The sequence below is a fragment of the Triturus cristatus genome, chromosome 12 (genome assembly GCF_964204655.1).
Source record: "Triturus cristatus chromosome 12, aTriCri1.1, whole genome shotgun sequence".
NCBI classification, from domain to species: domain Eukaryota; kingdom Metazoa; phylum Chordata; class Amphibia; order Caudata; family Salamandridae; genus Triturus; species Triturus cristatus.
Window position 1 is genome coordinate 860,697,314 of NC_140595.1, and position 22,548 is coordinate 860,719,861.

The following is a 22,548-nucleotide window of genomic DNA, read 5'->3' on the forward strand; positions in this document are numbered from 1 at the left end:
CATTTATACTGACAGTGTTAACGTATACAGATGTAAAAAAAATGAAGTAATACGATAAACAGAAAGGGGCTGCATTCTGCTACATAATTGTAATTTTTTGTGGCCACATAATTTAGTCAACCCTACCACATAATTTTGACCTTCCCTGCTGCTTCATTACAGTGCCTAGCACAAACTGCCAGAGAACTTTGCATGGTGGGGTGGTTTAAAGTAGGTACAGGAGACGAGAAAGGCAAACATATAGAGGTGCAGGCTAACAGAAATGAGCCCAAAATGTGGAGAATAACTGTTTTCATGCCAGATTAAGCCTCTAAAATTGACACAGACGTGAGGCTTTTCCTCTGCTGTAGTGGAAACATTGGAAAATAAAATGGGGGCACTGATTAAGCAAGAAGCAGTGGAGTGAAGGTGGAGGTGATGGAATACGGAAAAGGCAAGAAAGACTGTGGGGGAGGGTATTAGGAACAGAGACCCCCGGCAAAAATGTGGACATTGCGATGTTTCAGAGACCAAGAGTGGCCCACATTTCAGTCAGCTGTGTGAAATACGCTGCACACAACATTGCCTGGATCGCAAAGCTACTTTCTGCCTGTTGCATTATGTGGCATTTCTTTTATTCAAATTTAGTTGTATTTGTTTAACCCCGGGAAAAAGATGCAGTTTAAAAAAATGTTTCTATTTACAGCGCACACATAATCTTGCAAGGCTGCCTTTTCTGTAAGACTGCCAGGTGTTAAAGTATATGCGTTTGCTCTGATCCCCCGAATGCGACCTCGTCCATAAAAGCAGACTGACAAAGTGAAGGGCAAATTCTCTAAATATTTGGCTTCCGTTCGTTGTGTTTTCACTCATTATCAACGCTGCACTGGTTGCATTGTAATAGGCGCCTTATTGATCAGCCGATAGCAGTGGAGAAGTTCCCGCCTAACTGTAAATTAACATGCCACACATTTGACCCTGCCCCTACGCCCACTGATCCCAGACCGTTCCATGCAGCATCACAGTTGACATACTTTTCTTAAGGCTCTGACTGCTGCAAAACCCATTATCAGATTGACTCGCCTGCTGGTGAAGCATTCACCGTGTCAGAGATGGCGACTTGCCGCTCCAGATTCCAGGAAGTGCCCCGCAGCGCACCAAAGATAAGAGGACTGCCTTGGACAGATCCCAATGGACAGGGCGATCGAGCCCTGCAGCAATCATCGACAGAGACTACAAGGCCAAAAGGCCCGCAGCGCTGGTGCCCAGACCGCGACAAAAGTGTTTTCTGCCTCGGCGCCCGCCCTTGCAGGTTCAGCAGCTGGGTTCCAAGAGCAGGTGGGCTGCACCAGTGTGGAACTCACATTAGAACACAGACGTCTCGCGTAAGACTCCCCCGGCCAATCGCTGGCTAGATAGAGCCCAGTCATGGGCTTCCAGTCAGTCAAAGGCTTTGTGACCGCATTTCAATTGCCTGTGAGCCCCAAAGTGCCCACAGCTAATTTCATTTTTGTAATTTAATGTCTACTTGTCCGTCGGACAAAACAGACAATAAATCTTCTTGCCCTTTATAAAATTCTAGTTGGTTCGGGCGTCGAGCGATATGATTCCCCACCCCTGCTCTCTTCTTGACGGGGAGCCAGTGGAGGCCCTGCAGTTGTTAGGCGATGTGCTCATGTCGGGGCGTGGTGTTCTGGGTGGTCTGGAGTTTGCGTAGCAGGGATTTGTTGATTCCATCGTAGAGGGCGTTTCCGTAGTCCAGTCTGCTTGTTATGAGTGCATGGGTGACGGTCTTTCTGGCTTTGGCGGGGATCCACTTGAAGGTCTTGCGGAGGGTGTTGAAGCAGGTGGAGGCGACAGCGGTGATCTTTCGAGTCATGGTAGGGAGGAGTTGAGTATGATGCCTAGGTTCTGGGCGTGGTCCATGGGGGGGTTGCCGAGGGCGGTGGGCCACCAGGTGTTGTCCCAAGCTGAAAGGGTGGGTTCAAGGACGAGGACTTCTGTATTCTCCGAGTTGAGCTTCAGACAGCTGCTGCTCATCCAAGCTGCGACGTCTTTCATTCCTTCCTGGAAGCTGAGTCTTCCTCTATTGTGTGGCTGTCTGGGAGGAATGCATAAAGGCCAACTACACCTAGTCGTATGACCCAGGAAACAGGTTGCAAGCACCAAGTGGTGAGGACAAGAAAAGGTCAACTTTCTAGAAGTGGCATTTTCAAAATTGTGACAAAGTCAGACTTTACCATTAAAGTCTTTACCATTAAGTCTGAAAGTGTAAACATGACATTTCTACTTGCTCCAGATCAAATGTTAACTCTGAAGCTTGTTCAAGCTTTAGGTCCAGCTCCTTGTGGCTCACTTGATGAGTCCACAAACCTTTATTGTCCCCCAGAGCAAGCTTTTTCTCCTGCAGGGTTAGGTTTCTCTCCACCTCAACCCTCTCCTGGATTTTCCCTGACACAGCTCTTGCCCCTTTTGAGCCAGGTCTAATCGGGCAGCTGTTGCTTTCACTTCTTTTCAGCTTGACTGTTCTCTTGTTCCTCAGGGGACAGGGGGTGGGAGCACACACTGCTGCCTGTGCTGGACATGGTAGGGAACCTCACTTCTCTGGGTCTCCCACTGTCCTCTGCTTCTGGAGCTAGGGGCAGAAGATGCTTCTCTTTTCTTTCCAGCTCTGGAGCTGTTGTCAAGTTATCCTACTAACTCTCTATTTCATCCTCCTCCTCATCTATCTCCTCCTTCTCATCCATTTCATCCTCCTCTTCATCCATTTCATCCTCCTCATCAGCCTCCTGCTCTGTCCTGCAGGCTGGCCATGTAAAGGATGAAGGATTTACCAACCAGCTCGGCTAGGAGGGGAAAGAGCTTCCCAAGGCCACAAGGTATTTTCTGTGCCAGAAACGCACAAAAATCGTACTGCTGGCACACACTCTATTTATGCTGGGACAGGAGCTGTGAGTACTACATGAGAGCGTTTTAGTTTCTTCTGCGCATGGCTGGCTTCAGACTGACTCAGTGTTGTGTGTTCCTGACTCTGGCTCTTTTGAGAGCGCTCCTGGAGAATCTTTGTTTCCAAGTTTTTTAAGAAAGGATGCTTGTGAGTATATTGGAAAACAACAACCATTTTTCAAATCAGCACAGTTAACCAAATAAAGTCAGCATTAAATAAGAAATGGAACACCATTGCTGGAGAGTGGAATATGGAGATGTATATGTACAGGTTAGAGAGCGCATTAGAGGAGAAACCAGCGATATAGTGAGACACCTGCTGCAAAATACCCATGTCATGGTAGGAAGATGAGATAGATTCTACTTTAGGGTAGAACACAGTAGTGATTCTCAGGAGCAAAGAATTGAGGCACCTAATCAGATAAGAGAATGCAAGGCACAGATGACAAGACATGGCGAAATCCAGAGAGTAGATGAATGAGATTGAACAATCAAGAGAGTGGCAAGCAAACAAAGAGAAGCTTTGATAGCAGAGAGAAGATGAGACACCCAGAGTAGAAACCATTGCAGGAAGGACAGTAAACAGGAGCACTGAGGGGTATACAAACTGAGAGATGGAGGATGGAACACAAATGAAAACAACAGATGCTCTTGAATCAGGGGAATGAGAACATAAGACGACAGAAGAAATCTAAAACACCTCTCTGTGTCAGAAACTCTCTCTTCTCTCACCTTCTCACTAATAATAACTGGAAAGGGAAGTGCAGAGCGGGGCAAGCAGGCAAACCTGTGAATAACAGAAAGAACAGTTGGGTGTTCATTGCTTCTTTACTCCATATTTTATTCTTCTTTCATTTTGCTGGAACATTGATTGAACATTCCCGGTCTCTCCACAGGTTACATTCTGTGCTTCTGCGTGTTTCTCTGGAGAGGAGTGGCGGCTGTTGCACAACTGGCAGAAGGAACTTTACAGGAATGTGATGAATGAAATCCACCAAGCTCTGATCTCTCTGGGTAAAGTTATAGTTTATCATGAGTTGGTTGTAATCTGTAGGTTTCTAAACCGGTTTGGCTTTCTGTGTTTGATTCACACTAAAGATTTCCCCAATAAGATTACAACATTTGTTGTACTAACGATATGAGTTTGTGCTGGAAGAAATCTGGCAAGCCAAGCAAGCAGTAGAGAGAAACCCAGTTCGAACAGTGTGAGCCCTTTACATCGTGTAGGTCAAAACTGTGACTAGTGGAGGATTAATGAGGCCAAAGCATACAGTAATTCCTTCATCCCACCGGAGGAGACCAGAAGCACACACAAAATAGTAGCTGAAAACTACATTAAGACAGAAGGGATAATGTAACGTATGGCTGTGCAAAGAGGCAAACCGCATTCAGAGGCTGCTACCTAAAAGCAGCAGTGGGGCGGGTTGGGGAAATCGGGTAAAAAAAAATAATAACTCACCTCGCTGCTGGTCCTGTGTCATGTCTCATCCTCTTCCTGGCTTCTTGTGAGGAAGCAGGAAGCACCAAGGCTCCCACTCTTCCCCGCAGCCAGTCCAGCGCTGTGATTGGTCTAAGCGCCGTGACATGGCGCTCAGCCAGGGGCTATAGGGGTGGGCATGTTCTTAATGCAGGCTGTAATGCAGCCTGCATTGAGAACAGAGAAAGAGCGCATTACTGTTTTGAGCGGCCCGAGAGGTCCGACCAAACAGTCATTGCGCTCTTAGGAGCGTTGTACCCTCCTCCCTGCTCTTCAGCTCCACCCACCCCATCACACAAGCTGCAGCAGCAGGAGGACAATATCAAATGATAACGTTGCGTTATTATCATATTATTTTTTACTTTCTTTTGCGACTTTTGAACAAAGGAAGCACATCAGAACACCTGAAAAGGGGCTAAATCTTCTATATTTATTTTCATGCTATTTCTTTGGGGTCAATGACATGGCTCCGAAACTGATTTGAACCCCTGAACAAATATTGATGGGATGTTATGAAGGCAGCGAATCTGTGTCCGTGGCTTTGCGTCTCCTGTGAATTGCTGACCATTCATTGGAAGCTGTTGATGTTCTGCACTGGGGGCCGGTAATGCTTGTTGTGTTTCTAAATCACTTAAAACACACTGTACAGTCAACTAATAACCAAAGAGAAGGATGGCTTAAAGGACATAACAAAAAGGACTCGCCACCATAATAAGAATGCCTTTTTGACCTCCTGACATGTCAAACAAGAACAGTCAAAATTGGAAACTTCTTTGAACTTAAAGACAGAACAAATCCCCCTGCTAAGCTCTATTTGGAAAATGAATGTGATTAGCAGCCGATTAAGGGTTCTGCGAGCGAAATGCACTTGTGGGATTCTGCTCCACAGAATCACAAATGGCCGTGTTCTTGCACCCTGATTTACCAGACCCAGTTTTACCATCTAAAAATTCTGGCTGACCAAGTCGCTTTTAGGTAAAGGGCCAAACTGTTTTCAAACTCTTGCTTGACCCTCTGCAGTGGCACGGAGGAAAGCATGTAGTGCCCGGTTAGATGACAGACTCCCTTTCCCTTCCCCACCCTTCTTAGCCCCCTTCCCCATATTTACCAACTGATCAGTGCAGATGACAACTGTGAGCGTTTATCCCCACGGGATGAGAAATATTGTGCTGCATTCCGCTAGGTAAAACTGGGTCTACACAGTTATTCCCCAATCCAAGGTGATTAACTTGCAATTGCAGGAATTCAATGTGGAAATTCCATCCAGTCTTAATAATTCCAGCCGCTCGGAGTTTCCTAATGGAATTCCTAATTATGCGACATCAGGCCCTTTGTGCTTGTGAGCTTTCTAAAAAATTCTGCATCGTGAACAAGGAGAGTGAGGAGGACAGTGACCTGGAGAGCATTTGTAGTCTTGCTCGACTACTGTAGCGGGATGTCAAATCAGGAAAGAGGTGAGAACTACTGCATGTAGTTGGTGCGTAAGGTTAACTGAAGTCAAAATACAATGACAAAAGTCAAACCTACAAAATTGCTGGAGGCACCAAAATCAATAAGAAAATAGAGACTAGTTTAGGAGCTGGAAAGCCCAAACACGCATTGCAAGTGGTAGAAGAGAGTTAGGCCTATAGGGCTTGATTAACGAATGAGGAGAGTGACGTGGAGCAAAACATGTCTAGTTTTACAAAGATAAACCAAAGAAAAGGGATGAGGAAAGATGGGGAGCGGCCTACTAATGAACATGCTCACTGGAAGTGTGTGTACATCGAATCGACTGTGTATCTTGTTAATCTTACCCCATCTTTATATTCTGACTTTTCTATGCTGCTCTGCACAACGTTGGCACTGCTGGCATGGCTCGGACATTACTGACTGAGTTGCTGTTTAGCTCAGACTTGTTCCTCCATCTTGCATGAGATAATAGTCTTAGGTACATTGATTGTTCCACGTGGATCTGTGTAAGTTTTCTGTTTCCTTTAAATACTAGGTCCTATAATTGCCTCCACTGTCTCTACGTTAAAAGCAAAAGAAAACGAAGAACTCTATCCTGTGGATGACCCGTACTCTGGCAGAAGACACGTCATTGGTCATTATCCGGGTGAGTAACACAGATAACAGTTGGCATCTGCTAACATACATTCCATCGAAGCAGATGCACATCCATCCAAATGTGGAAGGGCAGTCGACCAGAGACGCGCCACAAGGCACAGCCATTCACTGACCAAAACAGACAAGTGCACGTGCAGTCTTCCTTTCATCCCACCACATTTAAATTCTTTTTCATGAACCAATTTGCGAGTCGAAGTTGTGTGATGTTAAAGACATGTACACTACCACAGCTTGAATTTGCAGGCAAAGGCATTCAACGTCACCATCCTCATCATACAATGACCCAGGAAAGCAATCTTAGTTGGGTCGAATTACCCAAGACACACACAAAGCGAATTACCCAAGACACACAAAAGCAGTTTTATGGCCTATCGGTCTGGAGTTCTGCCAACACTGGATCATCTATTAAAGTGGCAACCCCGACCGCCTGATATGAAACGCAGACTGTGTAACATTATACATGTAATATGTTTGTGTCCATTACTTCTTGAACCCCACAGACAATTGTTTCGCCAGAAGTTCAAAGTTTGGGCATTCAGACCTGTCGACAGGCAGTTAAAGTAACCCTGAAACCACACAACATAATTCTGAATGTCAGGCTGGTCAAATTTCTGCCTATGTTTTTACACGTTGAGGCAACTTGAGGATGTAGCATGATTTTTTTCACGTTTGTTGATTTATTCCATGCAGTGTTTATTCTTCTGATTGCAAAGTTTTTTATTAATAATGCAATAAAATGTAATTCTTGCTGAAAGAGCTACCTCACCATCTAAATGTGCATTCTGAAGCCTAAAGATGATGGATTGAAAGAAACTTGCAAAGCAATATCTTGCGTTACATACAACATTGAAGATGGCTGTAGCGCAAATCTATAATCCCTTGTGCAGAACTGTATTCAGGACAAGGATCTTATGCAGTTTTAGATTTGATAGTTTTGAAAATGGCTGCTACAAATGCAGAACGTACAGGTCAAAAGCCTGCGAGATAAGTGGGGGGATGTTTTAAATTGGCCAAAACATATGGAGAGTTATCATCTTTAGATGGACCACAAGTTTTTCAATTTGCACATGAAAGAAAGAGAAGATATTGACACACAAATCCATTACAGCTGCCACAGAATTATTGCAGGTTTTAGCAGCGGTGAATTCCTTTATAATCTGAAAGAGTTCATTAGAAGATTGGAAGGCCTGTTGAATGCTTTTGGCAGTAAAATTGCTGTGTGTTCTCTTCAGTAGGGTTTTGTGGGATTTGATGTATGGATATATATAGGACTCGATTAATAGTTGGCCGCCACAAAAAAGGCAGAGAACCCTGTCTGGCAGACCCTCTTCCCACCCGCTCTATTTAGAGTCGGGTGGACTGTTGTCTTTTGGATGACAGTGCCACACCAAGCTTCCAGTGCCTTCAGAGGACCTGCCATTATGGGACTTCGACTGAAGGTACACAGGTCACCACTGGGCTGGGGGTGATGTCTAAATATGATGGGCAGCCAGAGTGGTGAAGTTAATGTCTGCCTTCCTAACCGATGGAGGGGCATGTGGGGGGAGGGTGGTACCCACCAAATTCTTTGTCCAGATGTGTTAAGTAACCCAGAGAGAATATCTAATCTTGGACCACTGTCTTTTCTGAAAGTCCAAGGGGAAAAAGAGAATCATGGACCTGGTGCACTAAGAGCCGTTCACGTATAGTGGTTGCAAATTGTGTAACAACATTTTGTAAATGGACTCTGAATTTGCAAACCAACCCCTGTTGGGTTGCAAAATGACTATTCTCTGCAAGTTTCGTGTGACCTCCCTAGGCTTGGCTACAAACATAAGGATGGTGTCCTGCAGGGGACTCCATAAGCATCCTTGTGTTTCAGTCTTGTACAGATTTTTTTTTTAAGTAGCCTGAGTTACTTAAAGGAACGGGTGCTGCTTTAAAAAAAGATCCTGTTTTTAGAAAACATCAAGGAGATCCGGTAGTGGTACCCTGGACCACTGCCTGTTCGCCATGCAGCTGCTATCACGATTCCCAAAGTGGAAAGGCTTGGAGACGTGAATAACTGATCAGTGATTCACAACTGGAATTGCATTAGCAAACGATTGACACATACCATTATGATTAGCAGAAGAAAGCTGTTTTTTACCCCCCTTTGCAAACTGCCATTCAGTATGGGTTGTTAAACCAATTTTACGAGTTGGAAAACTTTTCCAACCCTTAAAATGGGTTTTGTACATTTGAAATTGCCCCTTTGTAGTGTCATGACCTGTAATTTTGCATGTCAGAGGACTTACAAAAAGAAGAATTGATGGACAGAATGTGGAACAATGTCAAACATTTACCCCTGTACAGAGATCTGGGCCTAAATCCATTTTTTTTTGCTCCCCATGTCATTCCATTTGAAAATCCAGCCATAGGCAAATCAGCCTTGACCCTACTCCTCATGGGAACAGTCCAGCCCGAACTGCCAAGCCAGGTCCCATCTGGACTGGAAACAAGCTTCCTGGGACTGGTTTTTGGGGTTACACCCCTCATCAGCCAGGATAGCTTGACTCCAGTGGCATGGAGAGCAAGGGACCCACATCTAGGCATACCGTCCCACTCGGGGTGACAAATGCAAAAAGAACAATTGATGGACAGAATGCAGAACAATGTCATACATCGTCCCTGAACTGGAAACAAGCATACCGGTCCCACTCTGGGTGACAAATGTACAAAGGACAATTGATGGACAGAATGCAGAACAATTCACCCCAGTACAGAGATCTGTGCCTGGCTTGGCAGTTCAGGCTGGACTGTTCCTATGAGGAGCAGGGTCAAGACTGATTTGCATATGGCTGGGTCCAAACTGGGGTGGCGTGGTGAGCAAAAGAACGAAGGATTAAACCCAGATCTTTGTGACTGGGGGTGAATGTTTGCACCGTTCAGCATTCCGTCCATCATTTGTTTCTTTTGAATTTGCGATTGCAGAAGTACTTTGTACATTAGACCCTTGTTCCTTAAGTCAGGGGCAAAATTACAGGCAGCAGCTGCGGGTGAGCCCAGGTTAGTTGGCACCGACGAGAATTCCTGTCCTTTTGTCTTTCTCAGGCTAAAGAGAGTTATTGTCCTTCGAAGAAGCGATACAACCCATGCAGTTTGTAAATTGTAAGTTTTATCTCCATCTAACCTACGGTTAAAGTGTCTGTAGCCTATGCTTCTTACGCAGTCCAAAGACCCAAATCAAAGCAGCTTATGCGCCATAAAGATGATAAACAGTGCGGGGTTTAAAACCGGGAAGTGTGCCAGACTTCATGAAATATCTTCGAAATCAGAGGAAGTTTCTGCTGCAAAATATAATCTTAAACGTGCAATAAAATAAGAAGTGACTGACCATCTTTGTCTGCGATGGGTCTGTGGTCTGCCTTTACGTTTATAATAAACAAAGATAAAAGTAAAAGCCCTGCCTTCTTTCCCTTGTTGACACTCTGCAGCGACTCCCGTCTTCAGTGGAATATCTTTCTTACCAGGTGCAGTATCTATTGGTGCCAGATCCACTATTCCAACTGTTGGAGATAGGTTATGCAGCCATTTACAGTTTCTTCCCTTCCACTGGACTGGCCATGCATGGTCTTGTTTGGGAAGGTGTTTCGACTGTTCCAGTCCGAGATTGTACATTTGCTTAACGTTTCAAAACCCTTCCCATCTTCAAACTTTTATATCCTCCATGACCTGGCTTCCGCATTCGACATGGTTAAGCACGATAACCTACTGGTCGTACTACAACAAAACTAACTGGATCTGTCCTAAACTGGTTCACCTCGCTTCCCAAAACAGAACCCAAAGATTTAAGGTCAATCGTTCCCTATCTCACACCACTTCAGTCACATTAGGGGTCCCACAGGGTTCCAACCCTCTCACCTAATCTCTTTAACTTGTTCATGGAGCCTCTAACGGAAATCTGAGTTCATCCAACATTCACTGCCACATTTACGCCGAGGACACCCAATTTATATCTGAAAGTCTCCTCTCCGAAGACATCCGATCCCTCAACTTACCTCCATATAAAACCCCAAATTGGCTGGCATGCAACCGCCTCAAGTTAAACACTCTAAAAACCGAATTCCTCCTAATCGCCCCACCCAACTAGTCCCATGCCATTGAGGAATGGTTGAAACAACCAACAGCCCTCAGCTGCGTGCTGCAAGTTATTAACTCAGCAAAATCACTGGGAATAACTCTCGACAAGAACCTTAACATGCAGAAACACATCAGTGCGACCACCAAATGAGCGAACCTCCAAATGAACATCCTAAGAAAACTAAAACCCTTCCTCCCCCCAAAGATTTCAAGTCTGTGGTTCAAGCCCTAGTGATTCCCAGGCTGGACTATGGAAGCACAACCCTCTTCGGCTTGCCGAGATCCACAACTGTTCCTTTAAGGGCCTCTATTAGCTCCCCTGCAAGGCTCATCACTGCATCAAAAAGACATAGCCACATCACCCCCTATTTGAAATCCCTCAACTGGCTACCTTACGAAGCAAGAATTCAGTTAAAAAATGCCTGCGTGACCCATTAAGCCCTACACTTCAATACCCCAAAATACTTCGCCCAGAAGCTGGATCTGTCTGGCGACTGCAGGTCCTCCAGAAGCTCGAGCACCTCACTGCTAAAACCAAAGAGATTCCCAAAAAATAAAACCTACTACTGAGCTTTCTCTGGGATCGCCCCAAGAATTTGGAATGCTCTTCCCCCTGAACTTAGACTGAATTCTTCAACAGCAGCTTTCAAGAAAGAAGTTAAAGTGCTACTTATGAACACATTTCTACCCTAGATCCTATGATCTCCTCTTTGGATCGATCATGACATGTCAGTTACACTCATGACTATATCCCTCCTTTTATCTAATTGTGTTTGATCTCTTGTTCCTGACATTATTTTGTACCCTTCCTTGTCAGGGGTGATGCCTTATCTTTTAATTGTATTTGCCTTTTGATACTACTGTTTCTGTTTGTCTCGGAACTATTGTAAAACGCCTTTATACACACAAGGTCATATTCACATAAAAAGAAATTGGAAAGATGACTTCAAACTTTCCCTGGTGCATGTCTGGATATTAAGTATCTTTTCATCTTGAGGCTTTTCAGTCAGCCGGCTCACTTGGGTAACTGAAGCTTTGCCATCAAATTGGGCATTTTCATCAAAGCAAGAATTTGAACAATATTCATTTTCTGTCGCTGGAGCAGCAAGTATGCATCGCTGCAGTGTGTCTACCTGCCACTGTTATTCTTGACTCGTTGAATGTTGCATAATACAAACATCTTTCTTCTTTCTCTTCCATGGGAAGGACTCTGCATATCTCTAACCCTCGTAAAAGGCACAAGCTTCAGGAATTTTCCTAATCACTGTGAAGGAATAATTTCAGCGAAGGACTCTTCGATAGCTTCTGATTGCTATAGCTGTCTCTTCCGTCACAGACTTGGGCAGTAAAACATCCCAATTATCTGCTCAAAACTGACTGGCTTAAAGGAAATACCCCAAGGAGAAATATCACACCTGTTCTTCCACATCCTTTTGTCCACCTGCAACATTATTATGGGTTGTGTTATGTGGAGGAAAAACCTTGGATGACTGTTTAAATTTTTGACCATTTGTACAGTTTCTGTGAGATTTTCTCTCCATTGATCAATTTCTTGCAACCATATTCAACTTTCCCCGTCGTGAAGTACTCGTTCTCAGATTAATTTTAAGAAGAACTCTGTAGCTATCTGTTTTTTTAAATCCAGATAGGCTCCTGTTGGGTTAGAACTGTGTGACTCACCTGTTCATCTGTGAGCAGCCTTATGAGGTTTAAGGTATTTTATTCATTTATTTGTGTGGTTCTATATAGCTCAGACTAAGTCAAGTCGACGTTAAAGCACTTTCATAGATGAGGTACATTTCAGGCTCATTAATGGTACTGATATTGGTGTGCATTCACAATGGGGAACACTGTACACTTTTAAAAAAAACTTATTGAAGCATACAGTCCAGAGGTCACCGCTCTGTTTCATGGCATTTGATCAGGCTCGCCTTTATTCATCATTGCACATTAATGCATCATGTTCATAGTTCTGTTCCAGGTTCTGGCTCTTTTTGATGTTTGATGCCCAATGCAGCGTAACCACTTAGGATTTTATTTTAACATTTATGAAAAGGAGGCTAAAATACGTGTCTCTCAGACTGTGAAGATGCAAGATATGACAGACAGGCAAGTAAGTCTTCTTTTCAGCTGCACCGTCTCGGGTGATTAGCTGCACTTGATAAGTACCGCTTGCTTGATTGATTGATCGATTGATTTCATAAGCGTTTAAAGAATTCCTATGTTGTTGCGCTTCATTAGGCATCAGAATGTCAATTAATGGACTCCTCTGCACTTTTTCCCTCGTTAGCTACAAGTGCCTCTCTTCATGTCCCACTTAGGAAGACTTTGTGAGCTCCGGAGTGCCCGCACCTGAACACTTTGCCCCGCTGAACAAGAGTAGCATAGCCCTTCTTCTAAATGCCTCCTAGGGCTAGAAAGGCATAACATGCATCCAGGTCGCACTAGTCTTTTAGAGACCTGCTTGTTCCCACGTAGTCAAGCAGATTTTTCTACTTCTCTTAGCCCTGTTCGTACCATTGAGTGAGGAGCTGGAAACACCCAATCTGTTGGAGAACGACAGAGAAATTAAAAGAGATGCACCCTTGGGCGGTTTAGCAATCCCTGGAACTCTGGCACATCTTGTAGCCTCGTGTTCACTGTACAGATACAGGCACCTTTGAGTGGTTGGAGCTTAGAATTCCAGTGGTAATAATGTCCTTGTAAGCGACCTCAAGAAGCTTTGTCAGCCTTTGTATGACCTGAGCTTGTGCCAACAGACACCAGACGAGAACTCGAAAGAAGCTTTCGTGGTTTTGGCATGCTGGCACCATCTCTAAGCTGAGCCTACTCCATCATTCTGGGTGACAAAACTGCATCTGATCCATGTCCATCCTGCCGCTGTACAGTATGTGCGTGAAATAGGTAATGCACTTTAATTCACCCAGTGTATCTAGACCCTGCTGTGATCTGTCCACAGAGAAGTCATTCTGGTGAAAGAAAGAGAGGGGCTTAATGAAAAAATACATCTTTAAACTCCAAATGCTATCTGAAGGAGAATTGCAGGGTTGTGATGAAGAAGAGGGACAACGCTGTAATGTGTGTTGATTTTGGACATGTGTAGCATGTCTTAAAGTCATGATGTTTTTCCTTATTGTGTGATCTTTTTGTACTTGGGCAGAACAACAGTGGTCAAAGAGTAAGTTCTATATAATGTCTAGAGTAGTAATATGGTATTGGACTAAAGAGCAGATGGGCTGTCCCTCCTCTTGAGAGTGTAACCGAGACATCTGTCTTCTCATCCCAGCTGACTCTGCAGCCGACCCTGATGTTTCTTTCAAGATGAAGGGCAAGAACCCTCCGCATCTGCGAAGTCCTCTGCGCCCAGAAAGAAGGAAAACAAATGATCGTGTCAGCACAGGTGAGGAGGAATTGCATTGCCTCACATGATAGGTACTCACTACAATATTTGAAATGCATATGCTTTGTCCACCATCACTATGGCCAAACTTGAGTTATTGAGCTCAGCATCTTAATGCAGCTACAACAAAGATCTGTGTTTAACCCAACAGTCGCTAGTTAGTATCTCCCGTAACATCTCATCAGTGTGAGCCTAATCAAATGAGTACAGTTGCATTTCATAATACCAGTTACTGATGGTTGGAAACTATGAATATGGTAGTTAATATATATATATATATATTTTAAACTCCTCTTACTCAGAGATAGAAAATGTGTCTAAAGGAGTTCAACAGTTAAACCACTGTCCTTTATATCAAAAGGGACCTGATGTATAAAGCATTTTTACAGTCGCAGACACTCCGATTCGGTGTTTGCAACCACCAAAATGGTGTTTTTATATGTACTAATCTCATTTTAGGGGTTGGTAAACATTTAATGACTCCTAAAATGGGATTGCAAATGGATAGCGGTTTGGTATTCGGAAGGAGGGTGTCTTGAGAGATCTTTCTAATATCAAATGAATGTGTTCTGTATCTGTGTTTTACAACTTCAATCCAGTCACCAAACATTGAAAAGTGACAGACTCCGAATTGGTCATGAAGAGGATAGATTAACTATGAAAACTCCTAGACAAAAGTATTGAATTAAATGTTGGGAAGCAGAGTCTACATTTGAATCCAAGAGTGGTGTGATATCAGTGAATGAGCTCAGACAAAGTATACCAAGTCCTTTTGGAAACTCATAAGTAAGCTAGAGGAGCCCGAATCCAAAATAAAGAGTATTGAGTCGTAATGCTGCGAGAAGTATGGGTTACGATAACTCACTTGGGAGTGAGCCAGACTGAGATGTAGACAGCAGTTCTTCACCAATCAGATAATATGTAGAAGCCACAAGTACAAACCCCTGTGGGTTCATCAATAGCAGCGTGCTTCAGGTCCCAGTAACATCAACAAGTGACGCAATGAAGAAGCTCTTGGTCCTTTGAGCCCAGGTAACTTGAGAGTAGACCAGCTTTCTATCAGCGACGTCTGTTTGGTGCCTAATGAATTAGAGACAGTAAAAACAATATCTCTAATGAAAAGCGGAGTGCTCCCAAGCCCAAATGGAGCCCCACTGGCGGCATGGATACTCGGAGTGTGCCGTTCATTAACACTGTACAAAGGTTTCCTGGGCTCTGAAACTATACCCGACAGTTGGAAATCAATCAATCAATCAATCAATCATACCACTCGTATAGCGCGCTACTCACCCGGGAGTTCTCAAGGCGCTAGGGGGAGGGGGTCCGCTACTGCTCGAACAGCCAGGTCTTAAGTTGTCTCCTGAAGGCGAGATGGTCCTGGGTCAGCCGAAGGTGGATGGGGAGGGAGTTCCATGTCTTGGCCGCCAGGTAGGAGAAGGATCTGCCTCCGGCGGTTGCTTTTCGGATGCGTGGTATGGCGGCGAGGGCGAGGCTGGTAGACCGTAGCTGGCGGGTGGGCGTGTAGAAGGTCAGGCGGTCGTTGAGGTACTTCGGGCCCAGGTCGTGAAGAGACTTGTGTGCGTGGGTGAGGAGCCTGAAAGTGATCCTCTTGTTGACGGGGAGCCAGTGCAGGTCCCTCAGGTGGCCGGAGATGTGGCTGCGTCGGGGGATGTCCAGGATGAGTCGGGCGGAGGCGTTCTGGATGCGTTGGAGTCTTTTCTGTAGCTTGGCTGTGGTTCCGGCGTAGAGGGTGTTTCCGTAGTCCAGTCGGCTGGTGACGAGGGCCTGGGTGACCGTCTTCCTGGTTTCGGTTGGGATCCATCGGAAGATCTTGCGAAGCATGCGTAGGGTGTGAAAGCATGATGAGGAGACGGCGTTGACTTGTCAGGTCATCGAGAGGGAGGAGTCCAGGATGAAGCCCAGGTTGCGTGCATGGTCTGTTGGCTTGGGAGTGGTGCCCAGGGCTGGGGGCCACCAGGAGTCGTCCCAGGCGGAGGGTGATGGTCCCAGGATGAGGACTTCCGTCTTGTCTGAGTTCAGTTTCAGGCGGCTGTTCTTCATCCAATCGGCGACGTCTTTCATCCCTTCGTGTAGGCTGGTTCTGGCGGTGTCGGGGTCTCTGGTGAGGGAGAGGGTCAGCTGGGTGTCGTCGGCGTAGGAGATGATGTTGAGGTTGTGTTGGCGTGCGATGGCGGCAAGAGGTCTCATGTAGACGTTGAAGAGGGTGGGGCTGAGTGATGATCCTTGCGGAACGCCGCAGATGATTTCGGTGGCCTCGGATCGAAACGGGGGGAGGCGGACTCTCTGTGTTCTTCCGGCGAGGAACGAGACGATCCACTCCAGTGCCTTCTCTTGGATGCCGATGTTGCTGAGGCGTTGTATTAGGGTGCGGTGGCAGACAGTGTCGAACGCTGCAGAGAGGTCCAGGAGGATGAGTGCCGCTGTTTCCCCGTTGTCGAGCAGGGCTCGGATGTCGTCGGTTGCTGCTATGAGGGCGGTCTCGGTGCTATGGTTGGCTCTGAAACCGGACTGCGAGGGGTCGAGGGATCCGTTTGTCTCGAGGAAGGCGGCAAGCTGTCTGTTGACGATCTTCTCGATGACTTTGGCAGGAAAAGGAAGGAGCGAGATGGGGCGGAAGTTTTTGAGGTCGGTGGGGTTCGCTGTTGGTTTCTTCAGTAGGGCGCTGAGCTCGGCATGCTTCCAGCTCTCCGGGAAGGTGGCGGTGTCGAAGGAGGTGTTGATGACGTCTTGGAGTTGGGGTGCGATGGTGGAGTTGGCCTTGTTGAAGACGTGGTGGGGGCAGGGGTCAATCGGAGATCCGGAGTGGATGGTGTTCATCGTGCGGGCTGTGTCTTCGGTGGTCACCGTGGTCCAGGTGCAGAGGGTGGCGGTGGGGGGCATTGGTTTGACGGTTGGGTGCGTGGGTGGTGCGCCGAAGCTGTTGTGGATGTCGGCAATCTTGCGGTGGAAGAACGAGGCGAGAGAGTCGTAGAGATCTTGTGAGGGAGTGATGTTGTTGTTGCCGGTGCTGGGGTTGGAGAACTCCTTGACGATGGTGAAGAGTTCCTTGCTGTCGTGGGCGTTGTTGTCCAGTCGTTCCTTCAGTGATTTCTTCTTGGTGGTGCGTCCAGTCGTTCCTTCAGTGATTTCTTCTTGGTGGTGCGGATGAGCTGGTGGTGCTTGCGGGTGGCGTGTTTGAGGGCGGTCATGTTGTCAGTGGTCCGGTCGAGGAGCCAGGCTTTCTAGAGGGTGCGGCAGGTCTTCTTGGAGTCCTTGAGTTCGTCGGTGAACCAGGAGGCCTTCTTGCTTCTGGGTCTGCTGGGTGGGTTCTTCAGTGGTGCGAGTTCGTCGGCACAGGCGGTCAGCCACTGGGTGAAGTTGAGGGCTGCTTTGTTGGGGTCTGTTGTTCTGGTGGGTGGGTTCTGGCTGAGGGAGGTGGTGAGCTGGTCGGCGGTGATCTTGCTCCAGCTTCTGTGAGGAACATGTTGCGGGTGGTGGTGGGTTGTGGTTCTTCTGAAGCTGAAGTGGACGCAGCTGTGGTCGGTCCAGTGGAGTCCGGTGGAGTGGCTGAAGGTGATGTGCTTGCTGGATGAGAAGACGGGATCAAGCGTGTGGCCGGCGTAGTGGGTGGGGGTGTTGACCAGTTGCTTGAGTCCGAGGTTGGCGAGGTTGTCCAGCAGGGCGGCGGTGTTGCGGTCCTTGTTGTTCTCCAGGTGGAAGTTGAGGTCCCCTAGGAGGATGTAGTCGGTGGAGGGGAGGGCGTGTGGGCTGATGAAGTCCGTGATGTTTTCGCTGAATTGTGTGCGTGGTTCCGGGGGTCTGTAGATGAGGGTGCCTCTGAGGGTCGTCTTCGGGTCGGTGTGAATCTGGAAGTGGAGGTGCCCGGCGGCGGCGAAGGTGTCGTTGGAGTCGGTCGTGATGCGGATGGTGTTCTTGTGGACGATGGCGATGCCTCCTCCGGTCTGGTTGACGCGGTCCCTCCTGGTGATCTTGTACCCGTCCGCGATGGCGATGTCGGGCGCTGAGGAGGCGTTCATCCAGGTTTCCGTGAGGAAGGCGACGTCTGGTGATGTTGTGTCGAGCAGGTTCCAGAGTTCCACGGCGTGTCTGTGGACGGAGCGGGTGTTGAGCAGGATGCACTTGAGGTTGCTGCTGGTGTTTGGCTTGGCGGGTGCGGTGCAGGTTTGGAGGCAGGTGAACTTGCAGGTCATGCAGGTGAAGGGTCCGTGAAAGCGTATCGGGTCGGCCCGGCAGCAGGCGGGGTTCCGGCCAGTATTGAGTGTGTTGAGGGCGGCGGCGTCAAAGGTATGTCAGGTCGTCTTGCATCGGTGGGGGCCAGGGGTCCTGACACTGGGCGCGGTCCAGGCACGGACGGGCGCAGACGGGCTTACCTTTGGCGTGCCTTCGGCGCACCATCGGCGCGCCCGCTGCGCGTACGCATGCACTCTGCCATAAATGGAGAGGGGGTGGCGGAGCGAGGGAGGGGCTGCTGGGAGGCGGGAGCGGGGTGGCAAGTGGGGGGGGGAGCGGTGAGGAGATGCGGAGGGAGCTTGGGTGGGGCCGCGGGGGAGCAGCAGCAGGGAGCCGGGTGGGTCAGGGGAACAGGGGGTGAGTACAGTGAGAACAGTGATAAGACAAAATACAATAGGAACAGCAACAGAGGTTCTAATTGCGTCCCATCGATAAGGAGGAAGATGGCAACCATCCTCAAACTTATAGAACCGTTGCTCTTCATGACACAGGAGCAATGGTCTTTGCCGCATTATTACTGGTTGACCTGGAAGACTGAAGCGTAGGCAGGATATTAATCCTGTTGATCCAGACAGGCTTCATGAAAGGTTGCAAAATATTGGATAACATCCTAGTGATTAATCTAGCAAAAAAAGCATTCAAACAGAAATCCTCCCTGTAAGCATGCTTTTTAGATTACAGTGTTGCCTTCGATAAAGTCAATCAGGGCTCACTGTGGCAAAGGCATAGAATATTTTGGACAAATTCTTTACCATCATTAGACTGCTGCATATCGATACCTGGGTCAGGGTTAAATTAGGCAATGGTTCGACAATTTCTAAAAAGATTCCAATGAACTGGGGACTGAAACGGGTGCCTGGTGGCACCAGTCCTCTTAATTTATATATTGCAGATATGTTTCCTGCACTGGCCAGTCTAAAAACATATCCCCCAAAATTGGGGCCGCAATCGTTGCCACTTTTGCAGTATGCAGATGATACTGCCTTATTCGATCCGACTGCAGTTGGCCTTCAGACATCCCTAAATGGTCTCCAACAAAATAATGATCTGAATGAATTGAAATTAAATTTGGCAAAAAACAAAAATCATGAAGTTTGGAATATCTAAGTATAAATATACATGGAAGATAAATGATCAAAAGATTTCGATTATCTACATATTTGGTATAGTATGGTTATATTCTCAACTCATACAAAAGTCAGTTAAAAACAATACTTGTTCTCCAAAATCAACTGCGAAAAATGAACAGCAGCTTAAGGAGCACTCCTTGGACGAGGCTGCTAGAAATAATCAAGCCAAATAGGCACCAGCATTACTACAAGGGTCCCACAGGGGGGGGGGGGGTCTAGACTGCATGGCGAAATGGAGTCCATTTAGTGCGGCGTTATTAGGGTAGTATTTGGGCTACCTAAAAGCTCGCTCCCCGGTCTGACACTCCGATTGGAATTTGGTATGGTAACTATATCTAGTAAAGCTGATACTTAATTCATCAAATACTGGTCTGACTGAGAAGTGCACCTCAAAAATCATTGAAAAATTTGATTTGGAAGGAGCAGCAAAAACATCCAAAGATTTACATTAGCAGTCGAACTCGAAATCTAACCAAGATCCTGAAAGCTCTCGAGTTAATGAAATACTGGGAGTTAGGGATGGATCACAGCCTTTTCAAAGCTCAAGATATGATAGCGGCATAGCTGTGTTGATACACCCAAAAAATCTGATGTCATTTAAAATCTGTTCAGAGTCAAGTTATTACTATCTTCATATAATTCTCTGTCTCCCACATTGTATCTTTTGCAAGACATGAAACACGTCTTTCGAACGAAGTTTATTTGGCTAAGGTTTTACTACTTATTCTTAAAACATTAGAAACTTGGAAGAACTCTTCTGATTGTGAATGTTGTTGTGGCATTTAACAGGGCCTGTGCACAAAAGCATTCATTTTGAACTACACGTTTAAACTTGACATCTCTTCAGATGGTGACTTTTTACATGCTTTGCATGAACATGTGTAAGGTATTCGGGACAGAACAGTCAAAGTCAAGAATATTGGCTTATATCCTTATTTTATTTCCTTTCATATACAGTGTCATTGGTAATAGGATTCCTAATGTTCTGTAGTAGGGGATCTCTGTGTATAGTCATAATCTAGTGAATAGTCCCGCCCATGTGCGTGGACCCCGGAGCAATAAAAAATAATCTCTAAAGGTGACAAATCATGCAGACCTGCATACACCTTTAAGAGAGAATTTAATTTAAAGACTGATAATGCAGCCTATACCCACAGGCTACACTGTCCAGTACTTCAACTAGAATTCCACCAACATCCACAAACAGCACTGCCTGTCCAGCTTTTCTCCACATAGGAAAAAACCCTGCCTCTACCAGCAAAAGCCTCTGGAATGATAGAGAGGAAGGAGTGGACAGACAAGCCCCATAGGCTGCCATTATGTGGCTTAGAACAGGATACTGTGCCTTTAAGAAAACTTTCCAGATTTCCAGAACTTTCCCCAGTATCCCAGAATGCCCAGCAGGTCCCATTTACTTTCAGTTCTTTTTTCCGGCTCCTGCTAGCAGGACCCTGGAGCATTGAGCTCTCCCCTTTTCAAGGGTTTATTGTAGTTTTTGTCAATTTTTGTCACTTTTTCAAGTGCTTAGTGGCTGGTACTGTCAACATGCCTGGCTTGTTCGACAAGTGCCCGGAATGTGGTAGAAAAAAGGCTAAAACAGATCCACACGAGGTGTGTATAGGTTGCCTTCCCCAGTCCCACGTGCCTGAAGACTGTGATATCTGCCACTCGTTCTCAGCCAGGACCCTGAGGGACAGAATGAAGATCAGGCTTCAAGTCCTGGAGGAGAGAAGGCTGAAGGCACCAGGTGGGTCTGGAGGGGCTGATTTGGCCCATACTGAGGCCTCTGGGGGGGCTCCCCAGGGGCAGGAAGACCAGTAAGCGTCCCCACTCCCCGTCGACGTCGAGGGCGTCGACGGCGGCGTCGAGGAGGATGACTACCATCTGTTCGCCGTCTCCCCAGGGCTCTGGGGAGAAGCGGCGTCGACGTCGAGGGACCTGACCAGGCCGCTGTCGACTACATCGGCATCTTCGGCGACGACGTCGCCGTCCAGCAGTCGGCGTCGAGATCGGACCCGGCGTCGGCGCAAACCGTCGAGGGGAGATCGCCGTTCGCCGTCGGTGAAGAGGAGACGGTCGACATCGCCGTCGAAGAGACACTCGACGTCAAGAAGATCACCGTCGAGGCGCAGATCGCCGTCGAGGCGCAGATCATCGCCGTCGAAGAGACGATCGACGTCGAGACGCTCGACGTCAAGAAGATCGCCGTCGAGGCGCAGATCGCCGTCAAGACGGCGGCGAAGGTCGCCGTCGAGGCGAAGATCGACATCGAGGAAGAGAGAGTCATCGGGATCGGTGTACTCTGTGGTGTATACGCCTCCTCGGATGCCTACGTCACCGACTCCGCCTCCTCCACCGCCAACACCACCTCCACATCCGCAGCCACTGCCTCTGCCGCCCCCACCTCGGTCGTTACCACGCACTCCATTTGGGCTGCCGGCGGTTCCCCCGCGGTCGGTTTCCCTTCCGAGGTACCCGACTCCGCCGCAGGGGACTCCGAAGCCGCGACGCCCGCGGTCGCCGGGACCGGCTAGACCGGCGGGCAGACCGAAGCCGAAGAGGTCGCGCTCCCGCTCTCTCAGGAGGAGAAGATCACGGAGCCATGGGCGGTCATCGTCGGACTCAGGACGACGCCGTAGGAGGCACAGGTCCAGGTCGCACACGCGATCCTCGACCAGAGACTTTTCCCCGACGCTGTCGGACTCGCCGGGGACTAGGGTGTCTCCGTTGGACGATTTGGTCTCTTTCCAAGAGGTGCTGTTGAGAGGGGCAGCAAAGTTGGGTATCACGGTGACGGTTCCAACACCCACGACGTCCGTGATATTCGAGACACTTCATAAGAAACATCTGTCTCGCCCTCTACTGCCCCTTGTACCAGGACTGGTGGAACCCGCGTTGGAGCTGTTCCTCACTCCCGCGGTGACGAAGGCCGCCCCCTCCAGGCTCATGAAAAAGTATAGGGCCCCGGAGTCGGACCCTACCTTTTTGAGGGTGGACCCGAAGCCGGATTCGGTCATCGTGACGGCGGCGAGGAAACAACATGCGACCGCCCCTTCATCGACGGTCCCGCCTGACAAAGAAAGCCGCTGGCTGGATTCTGCGGGCAGGAAGGTGTGTGGGACCGCCGCCACCACCATGAAGGCGGCGAGTGCAGG

The 22,548-nt window shown here is 47.5% G+C and overlaps 1 protein-coding gene across 4 annotated transcripts in view; it reads left to right on the forward strand.

Moving 5' to 3' along the window:
- Positions 1-22,548, forward strand: part of LOC146783123 (uncharacterized) — a 124,751-nt gene that overhangs the window by 12,370 nt on the left and 89,833 nt on the right. For 3 of the 4 annotated variants that reach the window (XM_085637088.1, XM_085637089.1, XM_085637090.1), the window contains exons 2-4: positions 3,822-3,939; positions 6,390-6,500; positions 13,899-14,012. In XM_085637088.1, the coding sequence (XP_085493214.1) occupies positions 3,822-3,939; positions 6,390-6,500; positions 13,899-14,012 (343 nt within the window). The remainder of the gene's footprint in view (positions 1-3,821; positions 3,940-6,389; positions 6,501-13,898; positions 14,013-22,548) is intronic. The other variant, XM_085637091.1, reaches the window with a different exon arrangement.